General features: G+C 43.9%; 1 protein-coding gene across 2 annotated transcripts in view; it reads left to right on the plus strand.

Moving 5' to 3' along the window:
- The window catches only part of ULK2 (unc-51 like autophagy activating kinase 2), a 78285-nt gene that overhangs the window by 24882 nt on the left and 37754 nt on the right, over window positions 1-15649 (plus strand). For both annotated transcript variants that reach the window (XM_066635697.1, XM_066635698.1), the window contains 7 exons: window positions 4143-4175; window positions 7057-7093; window positions 8397-8570; window positions 9576-9649; window positions 12257-12358; window positions 14512-14570; window positions 14724-14806. In XM_066635697.1, the coding sequence (XP_066491794.1) occupies window positions 4143-4175; window positions 7057-7093; window positions 8397-8570; window positions 9576-9649; window positions 12257-12358; window positions 14512-14570; window positions 14724-14806 (562 nt within the window). The remainder of the gene's footprint in view (window positions 1-4142; window positions 4176-7056; window positions 7094-8396; window positions 8571-9575; window positions 9650-12256; window positions 12359-14511; window positions 14571-14723; window positions 14807-15649) is intronic.

Below are 15649 nucleotides of genomic sequence, written 5' to 3' on the forward strand. Positions count from 1 at the left end.
CACAGTTAAAATTTAGTGGCATCAGATATTCTAGCTAGTTGGTTATAAATGGTTTTAGTCAGGAGAAAGGTACTTGAAAAGCACTGTTTTTTTTAAAGTGTGACTGTATCATCATAAATATTAATCATGGGTATAAGTCGAGAGATGATAAGTGAGTGTATGTGTCTTCCTGATTTATTGGGTTACTCTTGTGGTAAAAAGCCTCATAACTTATCACTGGGAGGGCATTTGAGAGACGGAAATTCGTACAGGGTTGCATCTGCTCCAGACAAGTGGAGAAACCAGGGCATCCCTGCCATGGAATTATCAGTTGCTTTTTGCTGTCATCTTTTTTAAGCAGAGTCAGTCCTCGGATCCTGACGAGTCACTTTCCTAGAAGTATCCCTTTTTTGAAACGTGCCTGATGAAGTAAACAGCTTTCTAATCCTTGGCAAGGCTGGGAATTGAGCAAAAATCAAACCCTTTTGAGTGCGCGTTTGCATAATTGAGGAGGGGTTGGTTGATGTTTTTGCAAAGTCCTCCTGAGCTAACGGGATGGTTCTTGTGCAGCTCTCTTGCCTTTCTGCGTTGTGTGATAAGCAGCGGTTAACAGGTACAGCACTGCTCAGCACGGAAGGGCAAGGGTGGAGAAAGATGTGCCTGTTTTCTCTGTCATGCAGCTTTCTCAGACCCCAGAGATCCTGCGAGAATGAGAAGGTTGGCTGCCTGAGTTCTCTTGTGCTTTCAGAATTCCACCACTGGTTATGATCAGTAAAAGCTTTGATTGGATCACCGATGATGTTTAGCAGATGGCCCCCTTTCTCTCACTTGGGATTAACTCTGGTGGCCTATTAGTGGGTGTACTCACAATGGAAGGGGAAGCAGTACACTCTCCTCCCCTGCCCACTGTGCCTCTTGTCACATCCCTGAAGTACGAATAAGTGTGTATGTCCATCCCCAGCAGCTCAGTGTTCTTCTGATTCCCCATGGTTACAGCTGGAGGTATAAAGCCTAACAGTCTGATGGTATGAAGCACGGGGGTGGCGATTGGATGGTACAGATATCAGACAATACTGGCAGTCAGCCCATTGAGCATGGTTGATGCAAGGGAGCTGGACAGACTAAAAGGCACCCTGGGATGTGCCACCAGACAGCCTGAGTGTGGTTTTTGGCTCATGTGCTAATTGCGCTGGCTGTAGCAATACGTTGTCTCAACAGGGTGTTGGGGTAGTGGTTCTTGCCCCATCACCTTGGAGTTCATGACTTCTAGATCAAATCTGAGACCTCTTTGCATGGGGCTTGTGCTTTTCCACTGGATGACCATCCATAGACCGCCCTTTCAGGCTTGCAGAGCAGCTGTATGTGCCTGAGATCTTTTCCATGTATGATTGGGAAAGAATGGAGCATATAATGGGCTATGGCTTTGGGAGATTACAAAAACTTCATTAGAGGTTTGCCTTCTCCTGTATGTGTGGACCTCCAACTCCAGAGCTATGGAGTTAGCTAGCTACTCTGATTAGAAGGGCATTCTTTCCCTCCCTGCCTGGCTCTCTTTCCCTGGCAAGAGGGCAATTTCGGCTAAGTTTGGACTGCCAGGAGATTTAAAACTCTGAGAGCAGCTCTAGAGCTTCTGGCTGCCCTCATGGCCACTGGGCTATGGCATGAGCTATGCTGGATGGAGATGAATGGGCTGATCTGGTTTTGTGCATTGTATGTGGGAGAAGGTACGGAATGGGTTACTGTGATGAACTAGCCGTAGGCTTATGCTGCTTGTTACCTTACATGTATAGGTTATATTTGGGGGCACTAGTGCACACTTAGGTCAGTTTTCAGGGTCTTGGCACATGTGGCCATTGGCTGTTTCCAGATGCTGGTGAGGAGCATAGGATCCAGACCATGTTTTGCTGGTGTAAACATTGATGTAGTGGCATGCATCTTAATTTCACCATAGCGCCTCTGTTCCCACCTATTTTAAGCTAATAAAAATGCACCTTTGTGTCCTTATGAAGGCGTATATAGCAGGGACCTTGTTAGAAATGGACTTCAGGGTTTTGACTCTTACACACTCAGCAGTAGTTAGAATTATCCACAGCACTTAAGTAAACTGTTTCTCCCCCCCCCCCCCAAAACCTTGACATTTAGAATGCTTTTCAGGTTCTTTTGTTAGCATTTCTCCTTTGAAGAGGGAAGTTACTTTTCAGATGAATGCGTACATACTGTATATACTCTACCTGCAAGAGTGCTGTTTATATATATATCTACCTATATATAGAGAGCGAGGGGGGGAATACTATATATTTGCAGACTACTTTCCTCCTAGTAAATGGTCCAAAGCAGCTATAGTTAGTTACACCTGTTCAGTAGTGATCCCAGTGCTAAGTTTGTTCATCATAGTAGGGTTGCATCAGGTGGTGTGGGCTTTGCTGTTGCTCAGTGATAGAGCATATTTTCAGCATGCAGAAGTTCCCAAGGGTCACTTCCTGGCATTGTTGGTTAAAACTGTGGGTTGCAGAAACTGGAGAACTTGAGATGCTAAGGAAGCACTTCCCAGGCTGAGACCTAGTCTAATGAGTTGTTTGGTGCTATTGAGGTAGATAGCTACTGCTCCCTCCCTATTGATGAGAGATTGAGTTTGGAGGGAAGAGATACCTTGGTGAAGCCATACTTTGAATTCCTGGCCAAACTGAGATTTGAATCCCTAGCTGGAATCCAGTGCTTTAAACATTGTGTGTCTATGTTGGCTCTTTGCAGTCCTGTTGGCTTCTTCCTGCATATGGAAAATGAAGCAAATGTTGTTTTCCTTCATTTGGGAATCAAGAAAGCTGAGAACCGTTTACAGTTGGATCTTTGTCCTTGGGGCACTTCACTCCCTCCTACCAGGCTGCAGTCTGAATTCTAGACAAGTCAGAAGAGGTCAAGCCTGTTGGGAGGATGTCAGCTGTGTTACTGTATCAAATTTCTGCTGGCCTGTGAGACTTTCCATGTACAAAGCACAGATCTGCCAAGTGGCTTGCTTGGGCAGCTGACTTCCCAAAGTGTGCAAGGTGTTTGAATTAAGGACTCTGCCCATCAGACTGTGTGGCTGGGACTTCCAAATTTATTCCAGCCCTATTGGGGAGGTGCCTTCTCTGTCCTTGAGCTTTCCAGGAGATGGGCCTGTGCTGCCTTCCTCAAAAGGCTTTAACATGGCTAGATGTTTTACTTGGGTTACTGGTGTGCCTTCCCAGGTTACTAAGGAACCAGCCCTTTAACATGGCTTTTATTTTGTTCTGTGTTATGTTCACCAGAAGTATTGCAAGTCGCTTCATCTTAAGCTAGCCATAAAAGGAAAAAAATGCAAAATAAATCATTTGTTTCTTAGTGAGATGCTAACATATCCTGTGCTAGCATGAGGATAGTCTATCCATGACTGTGAATGCTGTGGTATTTTTTTGAGTGAAATGTCAGGCAGTCAGTGTGAAGAATGTTACCTCCATAGATAAGGGAAAAAATTACAGAATCACAGACAGAGGGACTCCAGCAAATGTAGACTAATCACCAGCAGATATATGGTCACATACCAGGTATTGGTGGCAAGAAGAGTGGAGAAATATAAAGATATGGGAAGGATTCAATACCTCCATATTTCACCTCCTCCCTGCATAAAAGTACTTTCTCCCTCCATTGGGAGTTGAAAGTTTAAGATTGTGTCTCTCCTTGGTTTTTTTGTCTCCCTGATTTCTCTGACTGTACTGCACCTTTTCATGTGGAAAATGCACCTGCTTTTCAAAACCATGAAAATGGAAATTTAACTCTGAAGGATTCCCAGGTGGTTGAGGAAGATCCTCAACAATGGGGGGAGGTGCAAGATACTCCCCCTCCAGAAGTAGCTCAGATGCAATTAGTTTCTTTGACTTCAAAAACACATAGGTCAGACCATTCCCAACCCCCAGTTCTGATTCTGTTTAGCCAGACATGGCACCAAATCATAGTTAAGTTTCCTTACCCATAGGTTGGTGCGATGCTTGAATTCTTTCTTTGTGTGTATGTGTGCGAGAGAGAGAAACAGAGAGAACTTGCTTTTGTTAAATAACCCAATGTGACACTAGATTAGGTCCCCCCCCCCCCAATGAATCTCTTCTTCCACTTCGTTTAATGAGATTATTCTGTTGCTTCTCTTCCAGGAGATGCCCAACTCTGTCTTTCTGGTAATGGAGGTGTGTATTCATTGTTCTGATTCTTCCTTTATTGAATTTGAATAGGTGTGTTTGTGTTGTTTTTGAATAGGGGTGTGTGTATTTTTTCATCTCGAAATAGCTGAAGCCTTGGGTAGCTGTAAAGTAAAATATGAAAGTGTTTGCATATTTTGCTGTCCCAGGCCCAGGTGTTTGCTCTGCATCCATAAATGTGCAACTGAAATGGATTATATGTTACCACACATGTTAAGAGCTTGCTTGTGTTAAAATTCCGTGAGCACTCTCACTTTAGCGATAGATTTTCAGTATTAGATTTTGATTACGTACCCATCATTCATTGTATTGCGAATGCAACTGGAATGAGCTCCCTGCACTCCTTCCTCTTTCCTCCTCCCTTCACTGAGTTGTCTGCAGAGGATGAACCCTGACAATGGGTGGTTCAGCCACAGTGCTGAGTGTGATCTCAACCTAGGAACCTGTGGTTTTTAACAGTCTGGTTTCATATCCTGGTTTGCAAACTGCAGGTAAACAACAATTTTCAAGTTTGGGTGAGAAAGAGCTGTAGTACCTAGCCAGGATTCTTTCTTCACAGCCCTCTATCTGAAGGGATGAGAAGAAGGGAGTGTGCTGGCTTGGCATGTGTTCCTGATCCAACAAACCATGGTTTCTTGGAGAATTTGACACAGTGTTTAAAACTGTATTCTCCTGCATGCTTTTCCCCTTAACCATGTCATAGTTTGAAGAAAAGAAGAGACAAGGGGTTAGGGAGAAGATAGAAACCAGATCTAATAGGTTTAACAGTACTGAAAAGGGCATCAGTCTTATCTTTTGCCTCTTTTCTTTTTTAAAAAAAGATGACCATGTACACAGTCATTGCAGGGCCTGAAAGACTCTCAGTGCATGGGGAGTGCCCAGTCATAGAATTTTTCCAGACTTGGACATGGGATTGAAATTCATAGCTGAGAATAAGTTGTGTGAAGCCTCGGCTTCTCTAGCCTTGAAAATAGCAACACATGACCTTGCTTCTTGTTTATGAGCTTTTAGCAAAAAATAGCTCTTATGTTTCTAGTGACTTCCCTTCTACAACAAGGAGAAATGTGGTCTTAAAAGAATGTCCCAATGCAAAATATTTTTCTGCAAACCACATGAACTTCTCTGTTTGATATGGTTGCATCTATTGCTCTTTTTTGCCCCATAACTAAATTAGTTTAACATTGCTTTGGATTTCTAAGAGAACTAAAATCTGGGTTATTTTCAGATGTTAAATGTTTCAGTAAATTACACTGCTCTTGGTTCAGAATATCTGTGATTCTTAAATGTGCTTGTTACCCCAAGTTAATTAAGAATGAATAATTTTAAAAAATGCTACAGGCTAGATAGGTGGCCAAGAGACTTTTTTTCTGGATTGTTAATAATCAAATCATCAAATTACCAATAGCATAATCAAATGCTATTGATATACCTGGTGTAGATGTAACCCTACCCTTCTTAAGCTAGTAGATTTCTGTCTCTCACCCTTTGATTTAATCATGATGCTGTATTATGTCTGCATTGGCAGTTTTCACTAACTGTGGCTAGATCCAAGCTACAATTTATAATCATGATTCAAAGCACATTCGAAAATGCTTGTGATTTGAGCATAGTTATAAAACAGCAATACTTTGTCCTGTAACTAGATCAGAACATAAGACTGGGAGGGCCTTCTCTGGGGTGGCACCGACTCTGTGGAACTTTGTGTCCTAGGACAGTGGTTCCCAACATTGCATACTCCTTGAAAGCCCATTTCTATAAACTGTACCCCTCATATTAGTAAGTTTGTAATTAATATAATTGCTGTTATTTCAAATTTATGTTTTGAACTACTGATCCATATGTGATAATACACAAATTGATGACCAGAAACTAGCAGTTACTGGTGCTTTCACAGCCAGCTAGCTGCCTTCCTTCCTGCCTTGCCAGTCCCGCAAGGCATTCTAATACAGACCTGCCTTTTTCCACCATTATTCAATTGTTTTTCAAGTACCCCTAAAGGTCCTGGCAAGTACTTCTGGGGGTACATGTACCCCAGGTTGGTAACCACTGTCATGAGGCTATCTCCCTCCTCCCAGAGGCTGTCTCTGGTGATGGTTGAAACCTGTTTTGTTTCATTCAGCTTTTGGGACCTAATTTCTGTTACAGGTTGTGCATGGGCTGCATTTGCTTTTTCTATTAGTTACATTAATTTTGTATTGCTTCTGTGGGAACTTTTCATTGGTGCTGCTTTTCATTGATTTGTTGTTACAGGTGAGACCTCAGTATCCACTGATTTGACTCACCACTGATACAGAGGCCCATCTTTAAATGCCTTGTAACAAGGAAAAAAGCACCAAAACCCAATTTCCTACTTTGCACTGTTAAATAATTATAATGTTATTCCACTAGATTCTATTATTCATGCCATCTTGTGGCTGAATGTGTTATAGTGTCTATACCAATGCATTCTGGGGCGACAATGATGGAGCAAGAAACCTCAAAGTGGGTCTTTAAAGCTATTTTTTCACTGATTTGGTATCCACTGATTTTTTTAAATCCACTATGTGTTCCAGAACAGAACCCCATTGGATAACAAGGCATGACCTGTACTTTGAGGGCTTTTTAATGTTTCTTTGTATTTTTAATATTTTTAGCTGCCTTGAGCACCTCCCTATAGGTAGAGGGAAGGTGGGATATAATATGTGCGTAATAATAATCTGCATGCAAGAGAAGGAGGGGGAAAGAATAAGGACCACATCAGCCTGTTGCTCCCCTTTGCCTAACCATGGTTAAGAGACTGGGCAGTATGGTGAGCCTTTTGACAGTGTGACTGTGAACACAAACATTGGTGTGCCTAGATTCTAACCTTTTTCCTTTCTCTCTTGGACAGTATTGCAACGGTGGAGACTTGGCAGATTACTTACAAGGTAATGGATTGCTTGCTTTGGATTCTTTATTCATGACTGGGAAGTGCTATTGCCGCTGTTTCTTTCCTGCATAGTTTATGATTGGAGGAAGGGAGTATTTTTGTTTGTGTAGCTTGCTGTTTGCAAAACTGCAAACCTGCTAGCACGTGGGATAAAACAGCAGAGTGCTGTACAGTTCTTGACCATCCTGCTTTCTCTTCCACCCCAAAACAGCTGTGTTGGAAATGGATTTTCAAAAGAGATAATTCTAAGGGAGGGGCAGCATGCTGCAGAATGTCCTATTTGGTTGGAACCTGCAAGGCGGCTGACTTTGTTTAGTTTTGACTCTCCCTCCTTTTCTGGGATCTGGTTCCAAACATTTCCTGAATTCTCTCGTGGAGCTGGATCCAGAGGGTGGAGATTCCTCTTCCTGGGATTGCAGAGGGTATGAGGAAGAAATGGAATGTCTCCTTCTGGGACTGGTATAATCTGAAAAATGAGTGCCAAATTGAGATAGCTACTTTGGAATTTGATAATGATGTCATAGTTGTTGCTGAAAAGCTAGAATGATTTTTTTTTGCACCCCATGGAGCACACCTAATGTCTCCTCTTTTCATTGTGCCTCAAAATGAAAGCAGATAATACTCTCCTCATCCACTCCACCCCCACACAATGTGTATTTCTTACGAATATGTCACAGCCAAGGGTGGTCATCCTGTTTGAGGGAGGGCAGCAAGAGTGGGGAGCAGCTGCTGCCATTCATAGCCTAGGCTATGGGAAGGGGTACTTTTTTAAAAAAGGCATTTGTTGAAAAATTTTATATACAGGACAGTGAATAATATGAAGGTCAAAGCCAACCTATATTGCAACTGACCAGAGAAAAGCATAACAAGCAAAATTGAAAAAATATGTTGGTTTAATGCAGTGGTTCTGTAGGAGTTGGAAGCACTTAAGTGTTTGTGGGGGCGGAGCAATGGCAGCGACGTGATCCCCAGGATCCACTTGCGGAAGTGGTTTTTGATTGATGTTTTTACTGAATCTGAGGCTTGGGGAGCCCTGCGGAGGCACCTGCGAGGTTCCCTGCACTCCCCTGGAGGCGAACGCAGACACCTGTAAGTAAAAACACCCCCCTTCAGATCCTAGCAGCGGCACGATCCTGGGGATCATGTCGCTGCCATTGCTCCGTCCCGCCCCTTAAGGGACCAGAGAGCAGTACTTCCCTGGCTGGTGGGTTGCGTCCCACCAGTTTGGGAACCACTGGTTTAGTGGGTCCTCAGTGAGACATCAGAGTATAATTTAAGTAAGCCTTCCCTCTCTCCACCAGCAAAAGGAACGCTCAGTGAGGATACCATCCGTATATTCCTGCAGCAGATTGCTGCTGCCATGCGTATTCTCCACAGCAAAGGGATCATTCACAGGGACCTCAAGCCGCAAAACATCTTGCTGTCATACGCAAATCGAAGGAAGTCAAGCATCACTGGCATACGCATCAAGATAGGTGAGTCGGCTCTTTGGGTGGCTGGTGGTCACTTGGGGTTTGACGGTGCCACTGGAAACCACCTTGAGCTGAAAAGTTGTGGCTAATGGTTGGTGGTTTTTAAAGCATTTCTACCTCACTCCTCAACCTACAGGGCTCCCAGTGCAACTTGCGTGGAAGTAAATTGTTAAAACCCCAAAACTTTGTGGGGGTTTTTTCTTCAGTTTTTGGTTATGACGGCGGTTCCTCCTCCTCCTCAGAGCAGTTTCTGGCTCTAATAGCTTCTGTGAGGGGAGTCCAGTCCCCGCTGGAGAGGCAGGAGTGGGTAGATCTGACAGTGGTGATGCTTTGCCTTGTTGGAGGTGGCTGCTTCTCTTCCTTCTGTTCACAGGGCAGCTGTCTCTGCAGGTCTTGTTTCTGTTGTGTCATTTAATGAAATGCATATGAGTATGGGGAGTGCTAGGATATGGGCCACGTTCACACATTCCTTCAGGGGTACATTTCAGTTTGTTCAGAAAAAAAGGTGAGAGTGAGACAAACACGGGAGACATGCTCACCAGGGAGCTGTGCTCAGCTGCGCTCTCCCATCTGAGTGTGCATTTTCTTGGCCAGCATGGGTTTGCCCCTGCATGGTGCATCTGCCGCGGTCCCATGAATCACAGGCACGTTTCATCCCCGGTATGAGTTGAATGAGGCAGATGGCACTTGCATTTGTTGTTCTTAATCAGCCATTTATATTTAGCTGTTGACTGGACTCCATTTCTGCTGACTCGAAGCCACTGCTGTTGCAGCCGGGAGAGTCAGTGGAAGAAGCAGTTGGTGCAAATGGCAGTGGTGGTTTGGAAGGCCAAATCTGTGGGTTTAAAAAAAGTACCACTCCTATCTTCAAGCTTAGTTTGCTGGCATCCTACGATAAGCCTCCATCTCATATTTTTACTAATTGGCAGTTGGGAGATAATAATAAAAGAGGATCTGCTTTAGCTGATGTTTCCCCAATATCAGTGATGTGTGCTTTTCTTTAAGCAGCTGATTTTGGGTTTGCTCGTTACCTTCAGAGCAACATGATGGCAGCCACCCTCTGCGGGTCCCCCATGTACATGGTGAGTACCATATAAAGCTTTTCCTGTTTTCATAGGACTTTATATGAAAACTGTTAATAGTGCCAGTAATACTTCGCGTATTTCATTGCTTTAGAACAGTGGTCCCCAATGTTGCGACTGTGGTCCTTTGAAATGAGGTCCCCATCTGGACCACAGGTTTTGGTTCCACTCCTGCGTGGGCTGTGCTTCTGCTAGACCTGGGCACCAGGATGCTCTGGGACGTCGCGTCTGTTGTCTAGCGTCCCAGAAGGCTGCATGACAGGACGTCTGGGAAGATGCGACTACTCGGAGCGTCCTGGTGCGAAGATCTACCAGCACAAGCCGCTCAGGAGCAGAACCAAAAGGTCCACTCACCGGGTGGACGGATCCGCCCGAACGCTGGATCTGGCCCCCGGGCTTGGGTTCATACATCCCTGCTTTAGAATGCTCAAAGCACTTAATATATATTGTTGATAATCCTTATAAAGGCACCATTAGGTAGGTGGGTCAGTATTATTGTTAAGGATATTTACATGCCACTTTTTAACAGAGCAGTTCACCAAGTGGTTTGCATGACAAAATGAAATTTGGTCTACTATCCCAAAGGAACTTTTGAATTATAAAAAAGAGAGAAATCAGCAAAGCCACTGGAAAAGATTCTATACTGGAATGAATAGAGGCAGTTGATTTGGTACCTGCTGAAGATTATAGCAGTGGTATTCAGACTGGGGTGTCATGACGCCCCAGCCTGAGGGCCCCGGCCTCTGCCCCCTTAAGGGGCAGGGCGGAAGGCAGTGACACCGCTCAGGGGGGCTGCAGGGACTGGGATGCACTCACCAGTCCTTGCAGCAGCCTTCACGGGGTACGGGGAGCCCTACACGAGGGCCTGCAGGGCTCCTCAGCTGCTCTGAAGTGAAAGTAGAGCACTTGCGCTCTACTTCTGTTTTTGTGGAAGTGGAGCGTGATCGCTCTGCTTTCACTTCAAATGAGCTGGGGAGCCCTGCAGGCGCTCGCGCAGGGCTCCCCACACCCCAGGAAGGCTGCTGCAGGGACTGGTAAGTGCATCCCAGTCCCTGCAGCCCTCCTGAGCAGCACAATCCTGGGGATTGCAGTGCTGCCTTACCCCCGCTGCCTCCCTCCCCTCGCTTGCAAGAACTTACTGCGCTTTTCAAACTCCCAGAGAGTTTGAAAACCCCAGCTCTATAGGATTTCCTGCTACAGGCAGGGGATTGGACTAGATGACCTTGTAGGTAGGTATGTTCCAACTCTGATCATAGAATCATGGATTATTTCCCCCAGTAAATAGAAGAAAGGCAGCACACTGAAGGTTTCCCCAGTTAGCAGAGTTATCCCTGTATTGCAGATGTGGGTGGCTGAGGTCTAGTGAGTGCATGACAGAAGTGGGATTTGAATGATGGACTTCCAGGTACACAGCTTGGTCTCTTAGTTGCCACATTACACTTGCTACTTAGGTGTCTGTATTTTTTATCTCGCCATCAAGTAGAATCAGAAAACATGATAGTTGTTTTACTCCTTTCAGAGAGAGGTTGGGACTTAACTTTTTAAAAGTGTTGGTTTTCAGACAGGAAGTGACTCTAGTCAGCAGATTTGAAAGTGTTCTAGCAGATCTGTCAAGGTGGTGAGGGTTCTATTTTGAGCAGGATGTTGGAGCTCTCCTAGTCAGCAAATGCAGTGTGTGACAAGATGTCTGGGAGAACTTGTTCTTTTTTTTCCCTACAGCCCCATTTAGGCTCTGATGAGCCTGTGGGTAGCCCTTAAAAAATTGCAGTCATCTTCATTTGACAAAGCTGTGAATCTATTTACACAGTCACAGTACTACTTGTGACTGGCTACTCGCATTCAGGATGACTGGATCATCTGAATGACTGGCCGCAAACATAGTTTTGTTTTCCGTTGTTTCTTTTTCCATCTTTTCTCCCCATTGTTTCTTTTTCGAGGCTCTTGCAGTGAGGCAAATTTGGGGAATGATTGTGATGCCCTATTGATCTCACTCATGATTCGCTATGAGTAATGAGTATGATGAGTCGTGTAAAAACATTTTGGCCCTTGCTACATAGAAATTGTCTGTTGTGTTCAACCAATGTACAGGCCAGTCATTCTAATCTGTGATTTGACCATCCACGGATTTGACTCAACACGAATGGCCACTGCAGATGAGAAGGGCCCTGCCAATCTTTAGTTTGAAAACTGCTTTTCTTATCATTGTAAAGCAGCAGGCATGCAGTCCCTGGGAGTTAGAATAGCTATTTCCTTGTTATGCTGAGGTTGCTCGATTTTTACAATGATAAGAAAAGCAGTTTTTAAAAAATTTAAGTGGATTTGACTATTGGTGGTTTTCAGTATCTGCGGGGGTTCTGGGAACAGAACCCCTGCGGATGCCAAGAGTGGATTGTATATTCTCTTATGAAAATGGTTTAAAAAGCACCTGTTTCAAAATGGTCTTTGAAGACTGCTTGATGGGATTAAATTTTAAAAGGCGTGGAAGAGGTGCAGTTTATGCCAGAATATCTGAACTCTGGCTGTAAGCGAAGCTACTGGTGGTTTTGCTTATGCCCTCTTTTTCTTGGCTGTTCATAAAAGTGACTGTAACTTCTTTCTATATTCCAGGCTCCTGAAGTGATAATGTCTCAGCATTACGATGCTAAAGCTGACCTATGGAGTATAGGAACGGTGATCTATCAATGCCTAGTTGGAAAACCGCCTTTTCAGGTATACTCTTAAGTAGCTGCTGTAGGCAGCCTAGCTGTGCTGCCACTTCAGTTCCACAAGAGGTACAAAGAGGCTAGAAAATGATACCATGAAGTAGCAAGAAGTAGAAAATGATAGTGTTGAGGGTTCTTGCCTGACTCGGTGTAGATGTAACAAGACTGATCCATGTTCCACACCTACCTGAGTCAGCATGTTGCCACTCTTCATTTTGGGGACCATGTATGAGCCTCTCCACCTCCCCCCACCCCAAGCAATTGTGGCTGGAGCTCTCGGTGCTCCTTCTTGCTTCTCATTATGGAGCCTGGGGAATGGAAGAGGAGGTGAGAAGAGTGGAGTGGCAGCAGCCTAGTGGTGTCTTGGGATGATGGGGAAGAGGGACAGTTGTCATAAGCTGTTGCTGGGGAAGAAAAGCCAGCTGGCAGGGAAAGTGATAGACAGGTGCAAAGTTCACACACCTTCACCAATTTGCTGCTTGAAGCAGCTGTACCATCCTCCCTCATCTGCACCCCTGAACCTGAAATGTAATACTGTTTCTCTGCAAAACTGATTTGCAAATAAGGAGAGTATGCTCTTCTCTCAGGAATGATTTTCATCTTCTGCGCACGGCAGTCAAGCATGGTTTTGCATTTATGTCTATCAGCTGAAAATGTGATTAATGTGAACTGTAACCTTTTTAAACCATGGTTTGAAAATTGTGGGTTTGCAAACACATGGTTATGGATGAACGAATTTTCCTTAACCGTGGTTTGCTTCAGTATGTATGTAATGTGAAACTGCTTGAGATGAGAGTGGAGAGGGTTGTTTCCCAAATTTTCAAACCCTAGGTGGTGATAAGTCAGCATTGGTTTATACTTGACCTCTCTATTCCTGATGGAGCGTGCTTTTGAACTTTTTTAGGGTGTTTGCTTCGGGTATGTGATGAGTTATTTTTAGTAAATGTAACTGTAAGGTCAGGAACTGTAGGCTGAAGCGAGTAGCATCTAGTAGTTAAAACTTACACACCCTTTCTTTCCATGTTCTCTTTTTACTGCATCAATATCTGAAGGAGAGATACTGGTAGATCTGTCTGCTACTACCATCCAAACTAAGGAGACCAGACACAGGGGGCCATCTTGGAAAATAGTGGTGGCCTTGGAAAATCTTGGAAAATCTTGGTGGCCTCCTTGGAAAATCTTGGACCATCTTGGAAAATCTGGTGGCCTCCTGTCCACCAGAGAGCATAGAACCCAGGAGTTCTGTTTTAAAATCAAATTGCAGTAGCATCTGTGAGTGATCTGATGTGACAGCCTTCTTGAATTACTCATTAATTAGGCAGGCAAGGAGTCAAAATAGAACCAGTTTATTAAAAACTGAAATGAAAAGGATTAAACAAAATGGGAAAGGGGAATAGAGAAAAAGTACAACAAGCAGGCTGATGAAGAATTCCTGCAGTTGCCTAGATGGGACACACAAGATGGCTTGACCAAATTGGATCCAGTAACTAGTAATAGCCCAGTCAAGGAAGGTGGGAAGCAATTTAATTAAAAAGCACACAAAATTCCTTGTGATTTTGCAAGCTAACTTGGAATGAAAGAGCAAATAAAACAAAATAATTCCCTAAACACATCTGCCTAGAAATACAATCCATATTGCTAGCTAGTTAACTAGATTCCAGGAATCCCAGTACCTGCACTTAGTGGAGGGTAAAAGGGGAGGGCAAGTGTTCTTTCTGTGAACCAGCATCAGATTCCAGTAGCAGACCTGGCGTAGCACACCCAAGCATTTCTGTGTTTGATCTTAAAAAACCCAGGTTTGATAGTGTCATAGGGCTATCTGATTGGATGAGAGAGAACCACCTGGCCACAGTGTCCTACCCCTTTGCCTGCCAGGTTTGACTTCCCAGTCAGTGGGCATGTGCAGATCTCAGTAGGAGGCTTGTCTGGCCTAGACACAGAGAATACACATTCAAGCACATGGCTGTTCGGGAATGACGTTTTCCGGTAAAGGAAGATTACTGCAGGAGGATGTGTAGGCAGCTTTTAGATTGCTGAACCAACACAGAAGCTTCTGGGGAAATGAGGTGTCCAAAAATAAGGAAAATGGCAAAAAGTAGGTGGAAAATAGGGCATTAATCACAGTAACTTTGAGCAAATCATTTTTTTTTTCTTTTTCAGGCCAATAGTCCTCAAGATCTAAGAATGTTTTATGAAAAGAACAGAAATCTGATCCCTAGGTGTGTGATTTTTTTTTAATGTGTTTGATATCTGTGGGAGTCTGAGAATTTATGCACCTTCTATGTCTTGAGTGACAGATGTTTAATGAGCAAGTTTCTCAGTAGAACTCTACATGTATATATTTGTAATCTTACCATTTTCTCTTCGTTTAGTGTTCCCAGGGAAACATCAGCCTACTTGGCTGACCTGCTCTTGGGTTTGCTTCAGAGAAATCAGAAAGATAGAATGGACTTTGGTGAGTAAAAGTCTGTAACGTTTTTCTTGTCTGTCAGGGTTAGAACGTAACTCAGGTTAAATTTGCAGGCCTGAAGAAGGTAGGGCCTGATGTATGCCGAGTCACCAGGACTCAGGTATAGAGTGAGCCAGCTGATGAGGCCTGCATCATGAGACAGGGTGTGGCAGGAGGAGGAGACACCACCCATCCTGATTCATGCACAGAGCTTTACAAGAGACTGTGAGAGCCCTCATGTGTGGGTTGTTGGTGGTTGTGTGTGTTGTATGTTTTGCTGTCTCTGCTTTGTTTTGCTATGCTGCTGCTGTTATTGTAAACTTGTAAATACAGGCTGAAACGGTGATGGATTTCCTTGAGTCTGTGTACTCTCTACATTGTGGGCTGTGTCCTTGAAGCTGCATTCTGCTGGACAACCAGATAAGGAGCTACTCCCTCCTCGACGTTGTCAGCATTTCCTTTTGCTTTTCTTTGTGAACTTGAATAATCTCCATACCTTTAGCAAGGTCTTGGTAGTTGTCTTAATCCCATAAATCAAGCTAGACAACCCCTTATGCAGGACTAATGTACAATGCTGAAAGTGTAAGTGTTTGGATCATACTGGACTTCAGTTGTACCTATTCAAAGCAAAAATTAACATATGATCAGAAGACAGTAGTAAAACTCTGAGTAATAACTTTGGAGTTGAGGATTCTTAAACTGTAGGATTGGGACCCTCAGGTGGGGCCATCTCAATAACACCATCATTTTATTTTTGTTGATGACCGTTTTCTAAGCAAAAGGAGAAAATATGAAGAAAAAAAGAAGATAAAAATAGCAAAATGTAGGAGCTGCTTTGCTACACCCAAG

Source organism: Tiliqua scincoides, chromosome 8 (genome assembly GCF_035046505.1).
Source record: "Tiliqua scincoides isolate rTilSci1 chromosome 8, rTilSci1.hap2, whole genome shotgun sequence".
NCBI lineage: Eukaryota > Metazoa > Chordata > Lepidosauria > Squamata > Scincidae > Tiliqua > Tiliqua scincoides.